Here is a 19,986-nt window from a genome sequence, read left to right as displayed (position 1 = left end):
TTATTATTTAAAATAATTCTTTTAAAAGGGGCTTTCTGGAAGGAAAAGGATTTGTACAGCAACATCTGAGTGATAAATTATTAGTTCATTGAATACTGTGTTCTTATATCACCAAACATTTTATATTTTAAAAGTCTTGCCTTATAATGTGTCTCCTTGTAATGTGTCTCGTGTGTGTGTGTGTGTGTGTGTGTGTGTGTGTGTGCGCCTACACATACACATACTGTCATGTTTTTAAAAAAGTCAATTTTTGTTTTGCTTTGTTTCTGGGAGATTGAACTCAGGGGCACTTTACCACTGAGCTACATCCCTGGTCCTTTTTATTTTATTTATTTTATTTTTAAATTTTGAGACAGAGTCTCGATAAATTGCTGAGGGTCTCTCTAAATCGCTGAGTCTGGGCTCAAACCATGATCCAAGTCGCTGGGATTCTAGGCATGCGCCACTGGCGCTCAGCTCAAATCGTGGTGTCTTAAAGTGAACGGCGTTAAACCACAATTGAGATACAACTGGTAAGGGAAAAAATATGATCGAGGCTGGAAAGCATATTTTGCTCTTTCTGTGTGCCCAGTAACAAATATGCAAATACCTATACCCAGAATCAGAGTGCTTTGTGGGCCAGAGTACACATAACATTGATGGGTACTAACATAATATTATGAGGAACTCTTAGGTGACTGGTGTGTGTGTGTGTGTGTGTGTGTGTGTGTGTGTGTGTGTGTGTTGTGGTGTGCATGTTTTGTGAGGACAGGTGTGTGGGTGGGTAGATAATGAGATGATCTAAATGAAATCAGAATGTTAAGAGGTCACTACTTTGGACAAAGTATTAATGCTAAAGTAGCCTCCAGGCAAGCAATTAATGATCCTGAAATCCAGATAGAACAACATCCACTGCAATCATCGACATCACTTTAGAAAGAAGTAAAGCTGGGATAAGAGAAAAAAGCAAGGAAACAGGCAAGGGAAAGGACCCGTGTTTTGCAGCAGCAGCTGTCAGGGTTGATTTCTGACGTGGGAAACGATCCAACGAAGGGTATTCTCAAGAAGAAAAATTGCTGGTTTCCTGTAGGAGCTTCTGACACGGACTGAACTGTAGGAGGAACACGCCAGGCTTTTCCACAGAGCAATGCCGCTCACCTGCGACTCAGACATCTGATTTCTTCCCCAGGAAGGTGAAGTGGTACTAAGTGGGATGCGTTGACACCCAACCAGGTGGGCATGCTCGGAGTGTGCACCGGGCGCTGGCAGTTCTATCTCACCTACGCCAGTGGACACAGAGCAGAAAGGCTGAACCAGGGCTGTCACTCCACGGGTTTTCCGTGGCCAACACCAGCCCTGGAGATCCGAAGGTGCACAGGAGGCAGAACCTCAGCCATAGCTCTGCAGCAGCTCACGGCCAACCTGGAAGCAGGTTTCCTGCACCCCGTGTTCCATTCATGGCCTCAACTCCAGGAGAACAGGAATGTCTTTCAGAGTCAGCCACCTGGTGAGGATTCGGCCTCATTCCACTTACTCAACCAAAGAAGTCAACTGCCCCTAAAGAATTTGTTACTGACAACAGGCCAGTAAAAGCTGGTTTCATTCTGAGGTCCTTCCTCTTCCTGCTTGACTTGCTAGTATAAGCAGTAACGGGTTATGTGAGGAAGTGAAAAAAGCAGGATTCCTTTCCATGTCCGGCACACTGTTGTGCTGTTTATTTCTTAAATTTCAAATTTGAAAATTTTAGATAACGTCCATAATAGAAAAGAATGTAATTGCAATTTTTTTTTTTTTTTTGGTAATGGGGATTGAACCCAGATATGCTTAACCACTGAGCCACATCCTCAGCTCTTTTTTGTATCTTATTTAGAGATAGGGTCTCGCTGAGTTGCGTAGCGCTTTGCTGAGGCTGGCTTTGAACGGGCCATCTTCCTGCCTCACCCTCCAGAGCTGCTGGGATTATAGGCATGCACCACCACACCTGGCTGTAATTGCTATTTTAAAGTTAATTTGAACTTTTAAAAAATATATTTATTTTTTAACTTGTAGTTGGACACAATACCTTTATTTATTTATTTTTACATGGTGCTCAGGAACCCAGGGCCTTGCACGTGCTAGGTGAGTGCTCTACTGCTGAGCCACAACCCCAGTCTTGAATGTTTTTTTCTTAACAGTTACAGACTTCAAATCTGTCATCTTCCATTTAGCTATCAGTCTATGATAGAAATTTTGTTTTTATTTGGACAGGAGGCCTTACCTAAGAATGCACGGTACATAAAGGATCTTAAGCACACAAAGCTATTTAAAATGCCTTTGGTATTTAACAATAGAGCAATAATAAATCTTAAAAGTACATAAGGATTTTTCAAAGAATTCATCTTTCTTGAACAAATTATTTTCATATGACTAAGAAAACTCCAAATTTCCCTTTATCTCATTTGAAAAATTTTGAACATTCTGAAAGAAATGTAGAATAAAGTTTAGAGTGGTCAATTCAATATAATCAGTTTCCTGATATACAAGAATGATTCAACACTAGGGGCTATATTAATATAATTAATCATAGTAAAGATCGTAAGGAGAAAAGTCACATGCTTATCTCCACAGATTCTAAAAAAAAAAAAACCCTCGACAAAATCCAACAATTTTCTTGCTTTAAAAAAGAAGACCCATAATTGGACATTAAAAATGATTACACACACACACACACACATGTGTACACATATACCAAATAATTCAGTACCAAATAAGCATCATCCTTGATGGATTAGCATTACTATTGAAAGACAAGCCATTATCAATATTTTATTAACACTGTCTTAAAGGTCCTAGAAAAGAAAAGACATGGAAGGTCTAACAACTAGAAAGGAAGAGGTGCATCAATTATTATTTGCAAATAATTACACACCTAGAAAATCCTGGATCATTAAATGAAAAGCTACTATAAACCACCAGCAAAGGAAAGAACTAAAGGAAACAAGGTGCAGAATGAGCAGAGAAGTCAGTAGCCTGCCTGTGTATGAAGGGCCAGTTAGGAACTACGCAGATAAAGTTGGTCCGTTTACCAGCAGTAACACCATCCCCTCCAAAATAAGCCCGAGAACTGTACAAAGCTCTACAAGAAAAACTTGAGAGCTCTCTGAAGGACACAGAAGTGATGAGAACTACGGAAAGATGACCTGATCCTGGACAGTCAACATCCCACAGAGGCAAAGTTGGAATCCTCATTTACACATTCACTTTGAGCCCAATGAAAACATCAACATTTTTCTTCTGGGAATGGACACATTGGTTTTTCATGAAAGACAAATGGGCAGGAACAGGCAGCAAAACTGGACAGATAGGGCCCCGAGGGGAAGAACCCCACAACATGCCAATGTGCTCTGAGTCCTCAGTGATCAGTGTGGTCCTGAGACGTGAAGAGACACAGGGCACGGCGGGAGGAATGAAGAGCACAGAAGTAGACCCAAAGGCACTCGGGTGCTGGGCGCATGGGAAGGCACACTTCAGTCAGCAGGGCCCATGAACAAGATGGCGGCGGGAGGTGGGGAGCCACTGGAGAAGAGCCTTTGGATCCGTACCTGGCATTAGCCAGGATGAACTTAAGTGTGGATCCAATTTACTTGCGAACAATGAAGCCACACCAATGTCAGACGAAAGAGGCTTTTAAGTGACAGCTCAAAATCCAGAAGTCACAAAAGAAAAAAAAAATGATCCCTTCATAATAAATGCTGCGACATTAAAAAAAAATCTTTTGCATGGTCAAAAAATAGCTCGAAGACATGTCAAAAGACAATAATAAAGTGGGGGAAAGGTATCTGCACTTTTCACCACAGACAGAAGGTCACTCTCCCAAAGACACAGAGATCTCTAGAAATGACAAACCAACAGCCTTTCTTTTGGGACTCCTATCTATGGGCAAAAGATTGGACTAGACCACTCACAGCTAAAGAAACACAAGCGGCCCTCAAACATAGGAAAGGATGCCCAACCTTACTCGTCGTCAGAGAAGCCAAGATTAAAACCTCACGGGAGTTCCTTCTTGCGCCTAGACTGGGAAATCACCGGCAGGCATCGTCCTCTGTAGGGAACGTGGGGAAACAGATCTGCTCATCCCTGCTGAGCCAAGAGGCTGCAACACCTCCCAGGGATGGCGATTCAAGCAGATCTCAAGCAAAGTGCCCTCCCCTTTGCCCAGGAAGCTGACATCTCCGACGGGCATCCCAGATCCCTCTGGATCCTCCCGCACCCTGCTCTTCGCTCCAGGGTGACCACCCAGCTCCTGGCTGCTGACTGGCTTTGGATGGTGGAAGGCCTGGCAACAAGTGGGCACGCAGGTAGGAGGGGAGAGGGGCTCCATCCCCGACTCTTCCCTGCTGGCTTCCATGGCTTGGCTGTGCCTGTACTGAAGGCTGTGAGTCCCACTCCCTCCCCTGGACCTGGCAAACCCTGGTTCCTGTAGCACATTCTGGGTGCTGTATGTCAACAGTCCCTTCATTAAACTCTCCTTACAGTCCCCTGGTTGGATCCATGGCACCTAAAACTCTGGGACCCAGCAATTCCACTCTGGGGAACCTATCTTCAGCCAACTTGGACAGACAGGAAATCCTGGGCATACAAGGTGAAAAGACGGACTTCCCAGCCTCCGGGCAGGAAGGAACCATCTGCTGGTTCAGCTCAAGGCAGAAAGTGGAACGGCAAGTAAGAGATTAGAAACTACTCCATGTTCGGCAACAGGGGGTCCGACGGTCAAATAAACTATACCCGTGTCCACACAGAGGGCTGTTACAAAGCTGTAACGAACAAGGAAGCTCCACGTGTACTGACAGAACAGATCTCTACATTAAGTGAAGAAAACAGAGTGTAAAGCTGTATCGATAATGAGGTGACCTTTTAGTGACATAGGGACAAATAAGAAAACATGTTATTTCAAAGATCAACGCTGAAAGGTTACATAAGAAACACGAAAACTTGTCACCTTCTGGGGCAGGGGACGTTTTAGTTCGTTTTCTGTTTCTGTAACAGCATACCTGAGACTGGGTAATTTATAAAGGCAGATGGTTACTTCCTGCTTGGAGGCTGGGAAGTCTAAAGCATGGTTCAGCTCATGGCAGAAAGTGGAAGGGCAAGTGGGTTCCTGAAGAAGAGGAGGACCCGACAGGCAGCCTAGTTCATAACCAGCCACCGCAGCGGTAGGTGATCTACTCCTGAGAGAGCAAGGACTCCCTCCGGGGAGATGGCCTGAGCCCATTCATGAGGGCTCTGCCCTGGTCCCAGACCTTCCCCTAGCCCCACCTCCCCACACGGCTGCCTTAAGGAATTAGGGTTCCAACAAGTGAACTTGTGGGGACACACACCACAGCAGGGGAAATGGGAGGAACAAGTAAGCTGGTAAACTTCTCAACACAGCTTCTCCCGGCTGAAATTCTTTAACCCGGCAAACATAGTGTTTATCCAAAAAATAAATAAATACATAAATAAACTAAATTAAATTCAAAAAGCAAAGAAAAAAACAGGTATCATCTCAACCTTAGGAACCTAATTCATTACTTCAGCAAGTATTTGGTGCTGGCTTTAACTTCCGGTAGAGTAAACTGGGCGACCCCCTGGTCAGTGATGCCTGGTGGTCCTTCAGAGACACTCTGACCCCAAGTCCAGTTCCTTATCAGCCAGTCCCCTAAGCTCTAATTAGAACACCCCATGGGAGGTGGGATGATATACCCTAAAGCCAGGCTTCCTTAAATGACAAGCTCACCACAGCGACGCTCAGCTGAGGACAACAGCTTAGCAGGACGTGGGCTGGGCGTCAGAACACATTTGGTAGCAAAGGATGTGTTCAGTGCTCAGTCTTTCCTGTTCTTGGGAAGAAACGATGACCCAGGTCCACCTCTCCATGACCTTTCTGAATTCTGCAGATTTAGTGCCCACAACACTGTGAGTAATGGCCAGGCTGAGGTCAGGTGCAAGGGACTCTGTCTTAGAGGTCAGGGTTCTCCCTGCCCTCACCCAGCACCATGCCGAAGACGTGCCCCAGTCGCTGGGTAGGTTGGCTTCCACCTGTCCCCAGCCCTGCTCCTCCTTCCTCACAGCACAGAAAGAGTGGGTGGAGAGGGAGGCAGGCCAGGGCCAGCTCATGCCCACGAGGGATCCAGTTACCCACACAGGGGGTGGGAGACACAGCTGCCCAGCGGGTCAAGGTTGGCAGTGCCAACGTTATGGATGGAAACTCTGGAGACCAGATCCCTGGCTCTGCCACTCTCAACCCGTCGCCGCCATCACCTAACCAGTCCAGTTCCCAGCTTCCTTCTTTGTAGGAGACAGAAAGACAGAGCGACCAGGGAAAGGAAGGGAAGGATGAAGTGGGGAGGAAGGGAGGAAGGAATGTGGGCAAGAAGGCAGGCGGGCGGGTGGGTGGGCAGGTGGAGGGGGCCGAGCGGGGGAGGGAGGGAGTGCTTGACAAATGGACCATTTCCAAGGGCTTCCTTCCCTGAAAACTTGGACCGTCACAAAGGGCTAAGGCAGTGAGAGCCAGAGGCTCTTGCCAGTGCCACCGTCCTTCTCACTAAGCAGCAGATGAAGGGACTTGGTTATGATCTTGCTCTTGATGTAGGAGTCAGGCCAGCTGGACAATCGGACCTGGACCCACCAGTACTGGTCAGAGGGACACACAGGGCTCCCTCTGCCATTCCTCGAATTCATTACCCAACCAGTGCAGCATAAAAGAACCAAACGCTTTGTAGATGATTTAAATAGATGGTACAGACCAGGCACATCCAGGGTCACTATGAGCCATCAGAAGGGTGGCTGGAAACCACCTGAGAAGATTCATCCTTTAAGGCACATCATATCACACGGTGTGTCATTTACTCATATGCTAAACGTGTGCTCTGCTTAGTTGCATTTTATTGCCCTTTTGTTCAAACTGCGGTTCTCTCGTTTCATGAAACAATAAGAATTTTTTAAAAATCCATTGTAATCAAGAACAGGAAATAAACATTCCGAACCCTAGAAACATTCCAAATGTAAAAGTCCATGAACCTTCCAAAAGGAAGGTTAGGAAGAGCTATGATCTGCAGCTGCTTCACAATTGTCAAACCACTCAGAAACAGAACTGAGATTGTTTCATATACCGGAAATAACAGTAGAATAGCTTTGTTAAAAAAAAAACAAAAATCGTATCAGTCCATTTGTGGATAAACAGGGCCCAGCCAAGCACTTGGTATTATGTGCTCCCATTTCTAGAGAACTTTTCTTTTTAATATTGAGGACTGTATTTACCATAAACATCTATTACAAAATTATGCATTGTTTATTCTTTCTTAAAAGAAGTGTAAGCTGCGTGGGTGTTGCCGGGTTGAGGAGTAACTGAAATAAGCCCTTTGGTGTGTGCTGCATACAAGAAAGCTTCACAAGATCTAATCTTTTCTAAACCTGCTCTGTCCTCCGGTTAGTGGAGCTTCCTAATTGTAGCTATTAGCTCCCCCTTTCTTGTGGTCCCTTGTCAATGGACTATTGAGTGTTGGGTAAATGAAGCCAGACCAGGAGCCAACACATGGAGACAGACGTTAAATCATAGCCTGGCGGCCCTCATTCATTATTCGTGTCTGTGGAATAGCTTCTAAGCCCAGGGACAGGATTTATTTAAGATGATGCACATTTGTGTCATTCTCAGATTTCCATACAGTACAATCAGGTATGTGAGGGTTTTTTTTTTTTTTCCTGGGCAACAGGTGTGTTCCTGAAACAAAGTTCAGCCCCCACTTCTGGCTTATGTGAGAGGCGGCAGCTGCAGGCTTAATGCCTGTGACACATGGTCCTGCAAGAGAGAAAAAAATAAACGACTTGTTCAAAGTATGAAAGCAATAGGCAGATGGGCGGTCGCCGCCTGGGCTTTTCTTTGTGTGGTGGAGCTGTGGCCTCAACTTGTGGGTGACCGTGTGTCTCCCCCTCTTTCTCTTTCTCCTTCCTTCCTTCTCGCCTGTCTTCCCTCCTTTCTTCTGTTTTTCACAAACCAGTTAAAAACATAAACTTCTTTATGCATTACATAGTCCATATTCTTTCACTGGGGGCATGCTGTTTACAGGCTGATGGGGGGGAGAAGGAAAAATGGAATGAACCAAGGTGGAGTTCACAACTCACTTTGTTCTAAAAAGAACTTCAAGAAACTGTTCACAATTTGAAGTGTGCAAATCCTACTTTTTCTTTTTTACAATGAAAATAACTATTTTTTTGAGAGAGAGAGAGAGAGAGAGAGAGAGAGAATTTTTAATATTTATTTTTTAGTTCTCGTCGGACACAACATCTTTGTTTGTATGTGGTGCTGAGGATCGAACCCGGGCCGCACGCATGCCAGGCAAGCGTGCTACCACTTGAGCCACATCCCCAGCCCCATATTTATTTATTTTTGTACTGAGGATTAAACGCAGGCACCCCCAGCCGCCTTTTTATATTTTATTTAGAGACAGAGTCTCACTGAATTACTTAGGGCCACTCTCTAAGCTGCTGAGGCTGGCTTTCAACTGGCGATCCTCCTGCCTCAGCCTCCTGAGCTGCTGGGATTACAGGCTTGTGCCATCCAAGAACTACTTATTCATAGGCCTCATTATTCTTGAGTGAAAAGTTTCCACCTGGAATGTTGTGAGATGTCACTAGTAAGATTACAACGTCCTGTGGACACTGAAGCACACCATCAGCATTAACCGATGGTAACAATGACCACTCCAGCCTGTCTTCACTGTCTTGGGGACATGTGGGCATGTCAGCTCTCAGGTGTGGTCATGCCTTGGCATACAAGCTGCTCCTGCCTTACCTTTCTGCGCACAGGTTTCTTGTAAATTAAAACACCGAAGAGGACAGACCAGTGTGATGGTGGAGCTGTGGGGAGCCTCTGGCAGGGACACGTCTTAGTATAGTCTTTTCTGGAACTCAAGCGTAACAGAGCTCCCCCTCTTATACCAAAGGGTATTTCAATAGAGATATTCAACAAAAAAGAAGAATCTTTGGTTTTCTGAGGTCTGATAAACAAGTACAATGCAGTACAATATCACGAGATGAGCTATCATTTCATGGCCACCTTGGCTTCTCTGGTAAAATCGAGCCCCTGAATTCCCTGCAAGACCAGAGCTGGGCTCATGTATGCCAGCGATTGGGGAAGGAGCAAAGAAAGAACCTTTTTTTTCCACCTTTTTCCCCTTAACCCCAAACCACAACTTTATTCCAGAATCATATTTTCTGGGAATCTCCATGGAAAATGGTTTCACCCCACTGTCTCATCAGTAAGAAACCTAGAGGTAGACGGATTTGGAATTCATTCCTGAAACCCACAAAGGCCAGTGGGAAAAAAGAACCTGCTGATAAGTTTGTTTTTAAGTTGTTAATTGGTTTGGCTATTTAGATTTTCTACTAAATGCATGCAAATAACAGCCAACCTTAGGAAGCTTGCTAATATTTTAAAAAGTGAAAAGCATGTACAACCAGGAGACCGGGAGGCTGGCCTCAACACTATTCAAGGTTTTTTCCAATCTAGGGATTCTCACATTTTCTGATATTACTTTTACTCCAGTTGTACTTAAAAAAAAAATGTGGTAAGAGACACACAACAAAATTTGCCATCTTCACCCTTCACATGCACGATTCAGTGGTGTTAAGGATGTCTGTGGTGTTGTACTCTCTCTCCGGAACGTCTTCATCTTGCAAAACTAAGACTGTACCCATTCATCAGCATCTCCCCGTCACCCCCTTCCTCAGCCTCTGACAACACCATTCTGTCTCTGTAAATCTGACTCCTCAGGGTACTTCAGATAAATGAAATCACATATCTGTCTTTTTGTGTCTGGCTTATTTCCCTGAGCAGAAAGTTCGCAAAGCTCACTGCTTTATAGCATGTAATAGGATTTTCTTTCTTGTTAAGGCTGAATAATATTCCATTGTACATCTACACCGCATTTACTTGATCCGTTCATCTGTCAACGGATCATTAGACGGCTTCTCCCCTGGGCTACTGTGAGCGGTGTTGCTGTGAACGTGGGTGCGTACATCTCCTCGAAACCTGTGGATACACCGGCCGTGGGATTGTCGGACCGCGGTTATTCTCTTTTTCATTTTTTTGAGGATCAGCCACACCATTTGCCAGAGCAGCTAAACCATTCCGCATTTCCACCATTTTCCCCACATCCTCACCAACACTTACAGCTTTCTGGTTTTTTTTCAGATAGTGGTCACCCAATGGATGTGAGGCTATATCCTCAGGCTACACATTAAAGAAAGAAGAGGGGCCTGGTGACAGAGTCAGGGCAGCCAACGTCTCTTTATTAAAACACAAGCCAAGTGGCCCTCGGTCCTGTGCCCAGTGCCCTCCGTGGCTTCCTCCTGCTTGGAATAAGACCAAATTCCTTACTGTGACTGTCAGGCCCACTGGAGTCGGCCTCCTGTTCTCTCTCCCCAGCTCACCTTCTCCCTGGCCTCCTGCTCCCTAAGTTCCCTGAGGCTAAGGCTTGGCCTCTCCTGTCCATTCCTGACCTCCCCGCTTCTAGGACCGTGCCTGGCAATGCCCCATCAGCAGGCGCTGCAGGAAGGAGTGAGCCAGGGACTACATCAGTGAGGGTTTTAGCTACCAGTTTCATGCTAGCCAGTGAAAAATCAGTAAATAAGATCCCATCATGCCACCAGTGTCGTCAGAGGCCGGGCTGGCCACTCTGACTCTCCGTGGGAACGGGAGGAAGTACTCACGTGAGTGTCCACGTCACCGGCAAGGATCCTGCTGTTCTTTAAGAACTCAGCCACCACGCTGTCCATCAGTTTATCAAAAGCTTCCACGGAGGGCGCCACACCTTGGAGAGGAACATTTAGTTATTCCCTGGCGGTCTAATGAGAGCCAGGCCTGCCTTGCGCTAGGTAACGTGGCCCGTGAATGTCCCCGTCATCACCGCTAAAGTGTTCCCGAAGTCATTCCCTGGCTCAACCCTGACGTACCGAGCACTTCTCAAGGGCTCAGGAAAACAGGGTCTTCCACCCTCCTGAGTGAGGACTTCTGCTCACAGCATCTCATTCCCCCTCCTTCAGCTCAGGTGGCACCATGACAGGTGCAGAGGAGGAAAGGAGAGGCTGACAGGGCGTGTGTCCTGCCCTTCCCTGCTAGGAACCAACAAAAGGCAAGTCCCCAAACTGAACTGAGCCAGATTCACCCAAGGCCACGGGACTTTTTTCTACAGGGACCTGTCCAGGTGCTAGGTCATCCTTACAAATAGCTACCAACTCTTTGTCCTGGGGACTAAAAATATGGGCATGATGGACCCTGGGTAGGGAGGCAAAGACTGCTGACTCCACTCTTCCTGCTCCTTCCTCTGTCCCAGAGGGAGCAGAGGGCCCCTGATGGAAAGGCAGAGATCACGGACAGCCCACCGGGTTCTCCGTGCCTGCGACCCTCGAGCTGAAGTGACGACAGCCCAGCTCTGTGTTCTTTCCCTACTTTTTGATCAAATGAAGAAAACCTGGGTCTCTGACTTCCTGCCCCTAAGACTGAGAAACATAATATTGAGAAACTTAGACTTATGGACTGTTGATATCCAAGCCCAAATCTAGCATCTCCTTTCTTCTGTTGTATGAATACATCATCCTCACTCATAAAGCTAGAGGAGAAAGCTTCCTTCCCTCTCTCTTATTCCTACTTGCCCAGTTTTACCAGCTCAAAGGGGATGGAAATGTTCTGAACAGCCCTCTGCACCTATAAAGTGTCAAGCAGATGTTGAAGCTGTGCTATCTTAAATGCAAAATTCTTGAACATAAGAAGATGCAAGCCCCAGCTGCCTCACGGGTTCACCTGGAAATGGATAACCCTGTTTGCTGTCGTGGAAGGGGCCCAAAGGTCTCCGCTGAGTCTTTAAAGTGGGAGAAAGTTTTGGAAATGTGACAGAGGCCTCCACCTAGCAGAGGGTTCGGTGATGAAAGGGAATATTTTCTAATTTCCTTTCATCACTCTACTCTGCTCACACCTCCTCCGGGCAGCCTTTAATGATCTGTTCTCTCACCAGTCTGCACCCTTTGAGCATCTCTTAATCAAAGCATTTGCAGCTCTGAATAGTAATGCACGGAGACCAAAGGTTCCTGAGGATTAGGACTGTGTATAATTCATCTAAGATGTCCTCGCACCTCGCACCGTGTTTGTCACTGGGCAGGAATGCAAAAGTACCTCTTCAGTTGTTAAGCGGGACTTATCTAATTATGGTGAGGGGATGAGTGCGGAGCCCCACATCATAAAACACGTCATGACACACAAAACAGCAGACCTTTGAGCTATGTGCACTATGTATTTGTAATGGATTGTGTTCTTTCTAGAAATTTCTTTTAAAGTAAAACATAACAAAACAAAATATTTTTGGTGCTGGGGATCAAATCTGGGGCCTCGAGCATACTAGGCAAGTAACTCTGCTACTGAGCCACACCCCCAGCCCCTAAATAAAATTTTTTAAAAATCTGACTCTAGGGGCTGGGGTTGTGACTCGGTGGTAGAGCGCTCATCTAGCATGCATGTGGCACTGAGTTCGATCATCAGCACCACATAAAAATAAAATAAAGATATGGTGTCAACCTAAAACTAAAAGATATTTTTAAAAAAGAATGTGCTTTATTTAAGTTTTTCCCTAATCCTTAAAAATATTTGACTCTAGTTAAATAATAGTAATGATGATGTTTATATTTAAGGTTAAAAAGTTGTTCTTAAGAGTTTTTTAAGAATAGAATTTAGGAAGCTACCAACTCGTACTAATGAAGGGAAAAAAATGTCAATGATGTTGTTTAGGACTTGCAATATATTCGAACGATGGGCCTCATTCAGACATTTTACTAATTATCTTCCTTATTAATTACCCTACTTCATTTCAAGTAGGATAATAAATTGCTAGCTAAGTTGTTTTAGAAAAATCTTTGCTTTAATAAACGGTTTGCAATGATGTGCTATATTAGAAAATATTTGTTTAAACACCAAATAATTAAATTATGTCCTCCAATTTTGCTAGCCTATTCATTTTCCCAGAAAAATTATTTTCATAAAGAAAGCACAAAATTCCGTCTACTACCCCTCTAGATACATAAGATTCCAATCGTTGAATTGATTTTTCTTTACTCAAGAGCATAGTTCAATCCTCAGAGGGTGGCTTTTGGCTTTTTTTTTTAATCACTCAGACTTTACATTTGGGGTCAGCAACCTCAGGGAAATGTCCGTTCTGGGGATGAGTCCAGGGCATAATGAAACAAAGTTACTGAAGAACATGAAAAGTATTTTCTTACCAATAAGACTGAGGAGTCTCCTAGACCCACTGTACAGCTAACAAAGACTTAAAATGAAATCATGAATGTGTTTCAGTGGTTGTGGAAAAAACTTCCAGACCCCTGGCAGCCGCCTGCAAGCCCCGCCCCTTCCAATTCATTCAGGGCATTTTAATTTTCATTGTGTTCAGGGGGAAAAGACAGCCGGCACATTTGTGCTCACCCAGTAATTCCTGTCCCCTGGCATGTAACACAAGGCACAGCTCCAAATACGCCCGAGATTCTGGAAGCACCAATGGAGGTCTTCCCTGGGGAAGTGGATTCTGAAGCCTCCTCTTCTCCAAGGCTTTTCTCAGACCTCCAAAAAGCTGACAGCCTTCAAAACGGGTCAGATAAGGAGGAGGTGCACGTGGGACAGGAACAGAACTACCATGTTAAACACAGATTGCCCAGTTAAATTTGAATTTCAGAGAAGCAATGAATAAATTTCTAGTATAAATATGTACCATGCAGTATGCCCAGGCAGTATTTGGGACACATTTATACCAAAAAAAAAAAAAAAAAAAAAAAAAATCTTCTTTATCTGAAATTCAAATTTAACTCGTGCCCTGTATTTTCATTTGTTAAACTGCAGACTTAGACAAGAAGGAAACTGGAGAAATTATTAAAGATAATTTGAAGAGTCTGCCATATAGGGTACTCTCTTAGAGAAAGAATATTTTTGAACCTACAATTTTTCGGAATATTTTTTGTGGTGTTGGCCTATAGTTTTCAAAGAGTGAATAGGCAAGGTGACCAAATTTCCCTCCACATCAGACTGGCTTCCCTCAAAGCTGCAGTTCCTAAATGCAAGGACTTGTCTTAAAATCAGCATCGACTGGATAATTCCTTCCAATCACGTTGCCATTGAGAACATTTGTTTCTTTTCTTTTTTCTTTTGATAATCACTTTAGATAATACAGCCATTGAGTATTGGAACAGCCGTATAAACACTGAAACCAAGAATAATGACATTTGGCACATGGATTTCTACTCTTAAGAGGCACAGATGTTGGTAAATTTTTGTGGACTGCAGGTTGAAACTTTTAAAATGTTATTATTTTTTCATAATTGGTGCAAAAAATTTGTTTGGAATTCTGGGGAAAAAAGACTCATTTTTTTCCTTCTCTTTTTTCAGGGGTTGCGTGCTTATGGCCACACAGAAAGGAAGGAGGAGGGACGGTGGCAGCAAGCAGGTGGACTGTTATCTGGACAATGAAATGATGAGGACAAAGTTAAGTGACCCACACGGACCAGCCTTGACGGCTGTGTGGCCCTACCTCCATGGACGCCGTTCACCTCCCCGCAGTTCCCAGGAGGCTTGTGTGACTCTGCAGACAGCTGCTCCAGCCGGCAGACGGCTCGCTCCAGTCTCTCCACCAGGCCCTGCATGTCTTCCATTCTAAAAGGACACACACACAAAGGGAGGCCACGTGAGCACCAGGGTGACACCCTTACACCTGCCCGCAGGAGGAAAATGAGAAGTCCTTAGAGCAGCTTGAAAGACCTAAAGACCATCGCCACACGTCGGGAAAGTACATGAAATTCAAGTGAACACCAAAACTTGGAACAAAACAATTAGCAAACAATCGAAAGCTTACTTTGTACTCAGCTCAGTGCTTTTTACATGACGCGAAAATGAATACGTCCGACACACCACCCTCCTCTCCCTCACCCTCCAGCGCCTGCTCGGTGCTTCCTCGTTACAAGATACAACTCAGACATGGTGCCTGCTTAAACGCCCACAGCACATATCCCAAAATTGATATTGCCAACTCTGGCTCTGCTGAATGGTGGGGGAATATTTTAACTATTTCCCACAATTCTTCCTGGCAAAGCATCATTCCCCAGGGGCTGCTAAACCCATGGATAATCCTTATTTACTGAGTAGTGAGAAAGCCAAACAGCCCAGCACAGAACTGAATTTATGAAACTATGTGCCATGAAGGGAGGAGGAGAGTCCCTCCCCAAGGCCAGTTGGTTCCATTGGGGTTTCTGTTGCTGAATTAATTTAAACGAAAATAATCCTGAATGGTGGGTGACTTTTAACGAAAAATATTAGAAATGGTTATTTTCCTTGGATAAGGCATGCTGGCTATTTTTTTTAGGTAGAATTTTGTGTTAGGTGTGGTGGATTTTAGAGACAGGCTCTTCAGTTACTCAGTATTCTTGCTGGAATAAATAGGAATTGAAGTGGGCTAAGGGATTGGGGATAAAATTGGGATTGGCTAGCCATCCCTTCCACTTCTAAACAGATATGTCTGTGTGTGTATTTATTTATAAACATATATGCACACATATTTTTATGTATTTGCTTGTTTATTTATTTTTTGGTACCAGGAGCACTTAGCCACTGAGCCACATCCCCAGCCCTTTTTATTTTCTGAGACAGGGTCTCGCTAAGTTGCTGAGGCTGGCTTTGAACTTGTGATCCTCCTGCCTCAGCCTCCCAGGCCACTGGATTACAGGCATGCACCATAACCACTGCGTAGGCACCGTGACCCTGACCACACCCACTTATGACCACCTTTGGCACAACAGGGTAGATTCCCAGAGAGAATAAAATGGGCCTCCTCTTAACCGGTGCCCGGGGTTCTTCTCACTCTGAAGAACTTTCCGAGCATCACTCTGAGCCAAAGAGGAGCACTCTGCTTTGTCATCCTGAGACACGGCTGCCCCGGTCCTGGGAAGCGGGCACTGCTCTGAGATGGGCAAACAGTTCATTTCTCCTGGGAACCCGGCTAATGCACTCCTGTTCGGCTCTGTGCACCATGCGCCTGGGGTTTCAATACCACGATGACGCGCCGCTGCGTGTTTCCAAGGCAAGGGCTCTGCTCATCCAAACGTGAGCGCCTCTCTGTGATTCTGCCTCCAAATGTCAGTCATCAGATTTGGAGGCAGGGCCCACTGTCTATTTTGGAAAGTCATCTCTCTGAAAACTGCCGGCAGCGACTCTCAGAATATGGAGCAGCGTTCTCTGCACGGCCGAAACCAGCATCAAGTCCTAAGGGGATTCAGAATTAGAAATTTCTCATCTATTCTTTTCCTCCTCACGTCAGAGCTTTTGATTCCATCGCAATAGAAGAGAGAGGGGGAAAAAGAATAAAAAGGAAGAAGAAATTGAATTGAACCCTTTACGTAATCTTCCTGCAAGGGAACAGGGTATCTTTTAGGTGGGTGAAGGCCATTTGAGAAAGGATGAAAAGCCCCTCAAATCTTTTAATAGTTGCCCATCTGTTCACAGTTATCTCTGTTCCCTGTTACCCAACTTGCCAAATGTTACCACCATGGACTTAGTCCTGATTGGGGGGGGGGCACAAAAAACGTGTTTGCTTTGTTAGCAAGCTCCGGGCCCATGGGAAAGCACCAGCCCCCCCCTCCCAGCAGCTCCCAGAGGGAGCTGCCCTGGGAAGGCCTGTTACATTTCACACTTGAGACTGCCATCTCTGAGTGCTGCCTAATCAGACCCCCTGACAAGACCCACACTCACACCATCTAATGGCGCTCCATATGGTGAGAGACAACGGGACTCAGCCCGTAAACTGCGGGGCTGGGCAGATTGCTATGGAATGCAGTCTAACAGAGACTCAGATGTCATTCCGTGTAAAATCACCTTGAGCAAGACCCAAGTCTTGCCACGGCTTCTGAAGAGACCAAAATGTGGCTCATACCATGAAGCTCGAAAGGGTTTAAAGTTTTAGAACAGGTTCTATGAGAAACTGAAAAATAAAAGAGTATACCAGGGGGCATGTTAACACCTCCAAGAGGCTGCTGAGGTCCCAGCCCTCTCCTCCATCTCCCTCTCTCTCTCTCTCTCTCTCTCTCTCTCTCACACACACACACACACACACACACACACACCCTCCGCTGCTGTCGAGACCCTCAAGAATGAGGGAAAAAACAGAGTTGCAGATTTTCCAAATTCTTCCTGGGCACTTCCATCTGCCTTGGCTTTTCAAAGTGCATTTAGCCAGGTTTGGACAGGAGCCAGGATCTCAGAATGAGGCTGAAGAAGCACATGAGGTAGGCAAGGCGGATGCAGGCAGCAGGGGCAGGATGGGGCAGGAGTCAGAGCAAGGTGGCCAGGGGAGTCTGCACAGGAGCAGTGGGGGGCGGGGGGGACACGGCAAGATGGTTGGAGGTGAGAAGCCTAAGGAGCCGAGAACAGGAAGCCGGGTTGGCAGGTGGAGAGCCCAGAGACGCAGCCTGGTCCTGCGAGGCTCACTCATCCCCTTCATGCACCAACCCGGGGTGAGGCTTCGGGAGGATGCACCCGCACACCATTTCAGAGGGCCAGGGTTGGAGAAGCGAAAGAGGGAGCCTAGCGCTTCACGGCTTTGGCTTTCAAAGGCCGTTTGAAGAAGTGAGGGTTGGGGTTCATCCTAATTCCTCCTTTGGCACCCATTTTTGGGTGTTCTCTTTGGAGTTTCACTAGGATGGGAAGCCCACCCACCCTTGTTTATCTCCTTCTTATTATTACTTGCGTTTTCCTCACTTTTCCTTTTCTACCCATTTTTCTTTAAATGGACGCATACTATTTGGACCTACTTAGAGGTGACAGTGTGATAAATCAGTGCCTGTTTGCAAAGTGCAATCATCACACCGCGGTGATCGGCATCCCCTCTCCTTATCATGTAGCATTCCTTTGTGTTTGGAGGCTTGGGCTCTTCTCTCCCAGTTCTTCATTAAATAGATCATAGTTGGTTGTCAGTTACAGTCACTCTACTGTACTGTGGAAAGCTAGGGCTGATTCCGCCCATGGAACCACATTTTGGTGCCCATCATCCAACCTCTCTCCCCACTCTCCCTTCCCAGTCTTAACTGATCATTTTCCTCCCCTCTTCTTCTTTGACATCAACATTTTTAGCTTCCCCACATGTAAGGGAGAACACGTGGCACTTGTCTATGCATCTGGCTTATTTCGCTTACACCAAGTCCTCCACTACCTCCTGTTTACCACAAATGACAGGATCCCATTCTTTTTTATGGCCAAATGCTATTCTAGTGTGTACACATACCCTACTTTCCTTATCCATTTCTTGTTCACATATCTTGTCCTTTTATTTTTTTAATTTTTTTTTCATCAAAACTATACATGAACAGAAAGAGTCAACAGTTCTACATGGCTCCTTTTTTTTTTTTTTAAAGAGAGAGAGAGAGAGAGAATTGTTTTTAATATTTATTTTTAAGTTCTCGGCAGACACAACATCTTTGTTTGTCCGTGGTGCTGAGGATCGAACCTGGGCCACACACATGCCAGGCTTGAGCCACATCCCCAGCCTGGCTCCTTTCTTTTTTAATTTATTTTTTTAATTCTCATTTTTTTTTTTTTTTAGTGGTAGTTGAACACAATACCTTTATTTTATTTATTTATTTCATGTGGTGCTGAGGATGGAACTCAGCGCCTCATACATGCTAGGCGAGTGCTCTACCACGGAGCCACCACCCCAGTCCCGTGGTTCCTTTCTTTTTAACGGATACATGATAACATTAATATATTAATGGGATACCATGTGACATTTTGACATGTGGATACACTGCACAAGGCTTAAATCAGGTTGGACACGTCGATCTCCTCAAATATCTGTAACGCCTTCACGGCGACAACAGTGAATATCCTTTCTCGTAGCTTTTCAGGAAACAACGCACATGATTTCTACACAGGTGTCAGGACTAAGTCCATGATGGTAACATTTGTCCCTTTTCATTTTTTGTCTCAAGAGTCCACCATTTCCAATTATTTTATCTATTTCTTTTGGCAACTTCCTCCTTGTCTCTAAATAACATGCTTCGTCCTGTGTCTGGCTTATTTTTCTTCTGCTGCGGCACTTTCCCTGGAGTTCCCACCCCAAACGCGAGGGTTGACTTATTTCTTGACAATCCCCCCTAACCACACATCTGCAAAAGGGAATCTCACAATCCTCCCAATTGTGTCCTGTCTCCATTTTTGTGTGACCGCCACTCAGCATCAGCACACTGAGCCACGAGGTGTACACAGCGGTCAGCCTTCCATGCTCTGCCCGTCCTATTTCCCCAAAGCGATTATTTCCAGCTTCTTGGTCCCCGTGGACCTCACAACAGCTCGCACCCCAGCTCTTCCTCCTGCTCTTCCTCCAGCTCTTCCTCCAGCTCTTCCTCCATTCGACGGAGCCAACACACCTGGGCTTCTCTAGACTCCTGGGACACAGCTCTTCTGCATGTTGCTCTGACTCCTGTGGCTGTCCCAGCAGGTGCTGCACGTGGTGACCCAGGTCACTGCCCGCTCCAGGCTAGGGGCTCCCTGGCCTCTCTTAGGCTGTCTCACCTTTCCCCTGGACTCTGTGACTTCCTCTTTTCTGAGGAAAAAAGGAAAGGTCATACTTTTGACCTGCAATCTTTCTGACACTTGATCAGTGGTTGAGCTGAGGACAGGATTCCGGGCTGCAAGTTTCCCTCAGAACTGAAAAGGGATAGATTTGTGGCTTCAGGGTCACTGGACTGCCCTCTGACTCTTGATCCCTTGAGTACACCCAGCATTTTCTTTCTGAAGGTAGGTTTGGAGTCTTCTCTCTGAACACTAGGATGATATGCTTTGTTGTCAATATCTATTTTCTTTTCTTTCAGTGGTGGGGTACCAGGGATTGAACTCAGGGGCACTTGATCACTGAGCCACATCCCCAGCCCTATTTTGTATTTTATTTAGAGACAGGGTCTCACTGAGTTGCT

At 45.6% G+C, this 19,986-nt stretch overlaps 1 protein-coding gene across 1 annotated transcript in view; it reads right to left on the bottom strand.

The window, feature by feature from the left end:
- Cap2 (cyclase associated actin cytoskeleton regulatory protein 2) overlaps window positions 1-19,986 on the bottom strand; it is a 129,117-nt gene that overhangs the window by 90,836 nt on the left and 18,295 nt on the right. Inside the window, exons 2-3 of the mRNA XM_076859239.1 lie at window positions 14,562-14,683; window positions 10,708-10,808 (exon numbers count right to left, since the gene is read on the bottom strand). Of these exons, the coding sequence (XP_076715354.1) occupies window positions 10,708-10,808; window positions 14,562-14,682 (222 nt within the window). The 5' untranslated portion in view covers window position 14,683. The remainder of the gene's footprint in view (window positions 1-10,707; window positions 10,809-14,561; window positions 14,684-19,986) is intronic.

Source organism: Callospermophilus lateralis, chromosome 6, assembly GCF_048772815.1.
Source record: "Callospermophilus lateralis isolate mCalLat2 chromosome 6, mCalLat2.hap1, whole genome shotgun sequence".
Taxonomy (NCBI): domain Eukaryota; kingdom Metazoa; phylum Chordata; class Mammalia; order Rodentia; family Sciuridae; genus Callospermophilus; species Callospermophilus lateralis.
The sequence above is the reverse complement of the archived record's forward strand: the minus strand, read 5'-3'. Positions and strand labels throughout refer to the sequence as shown.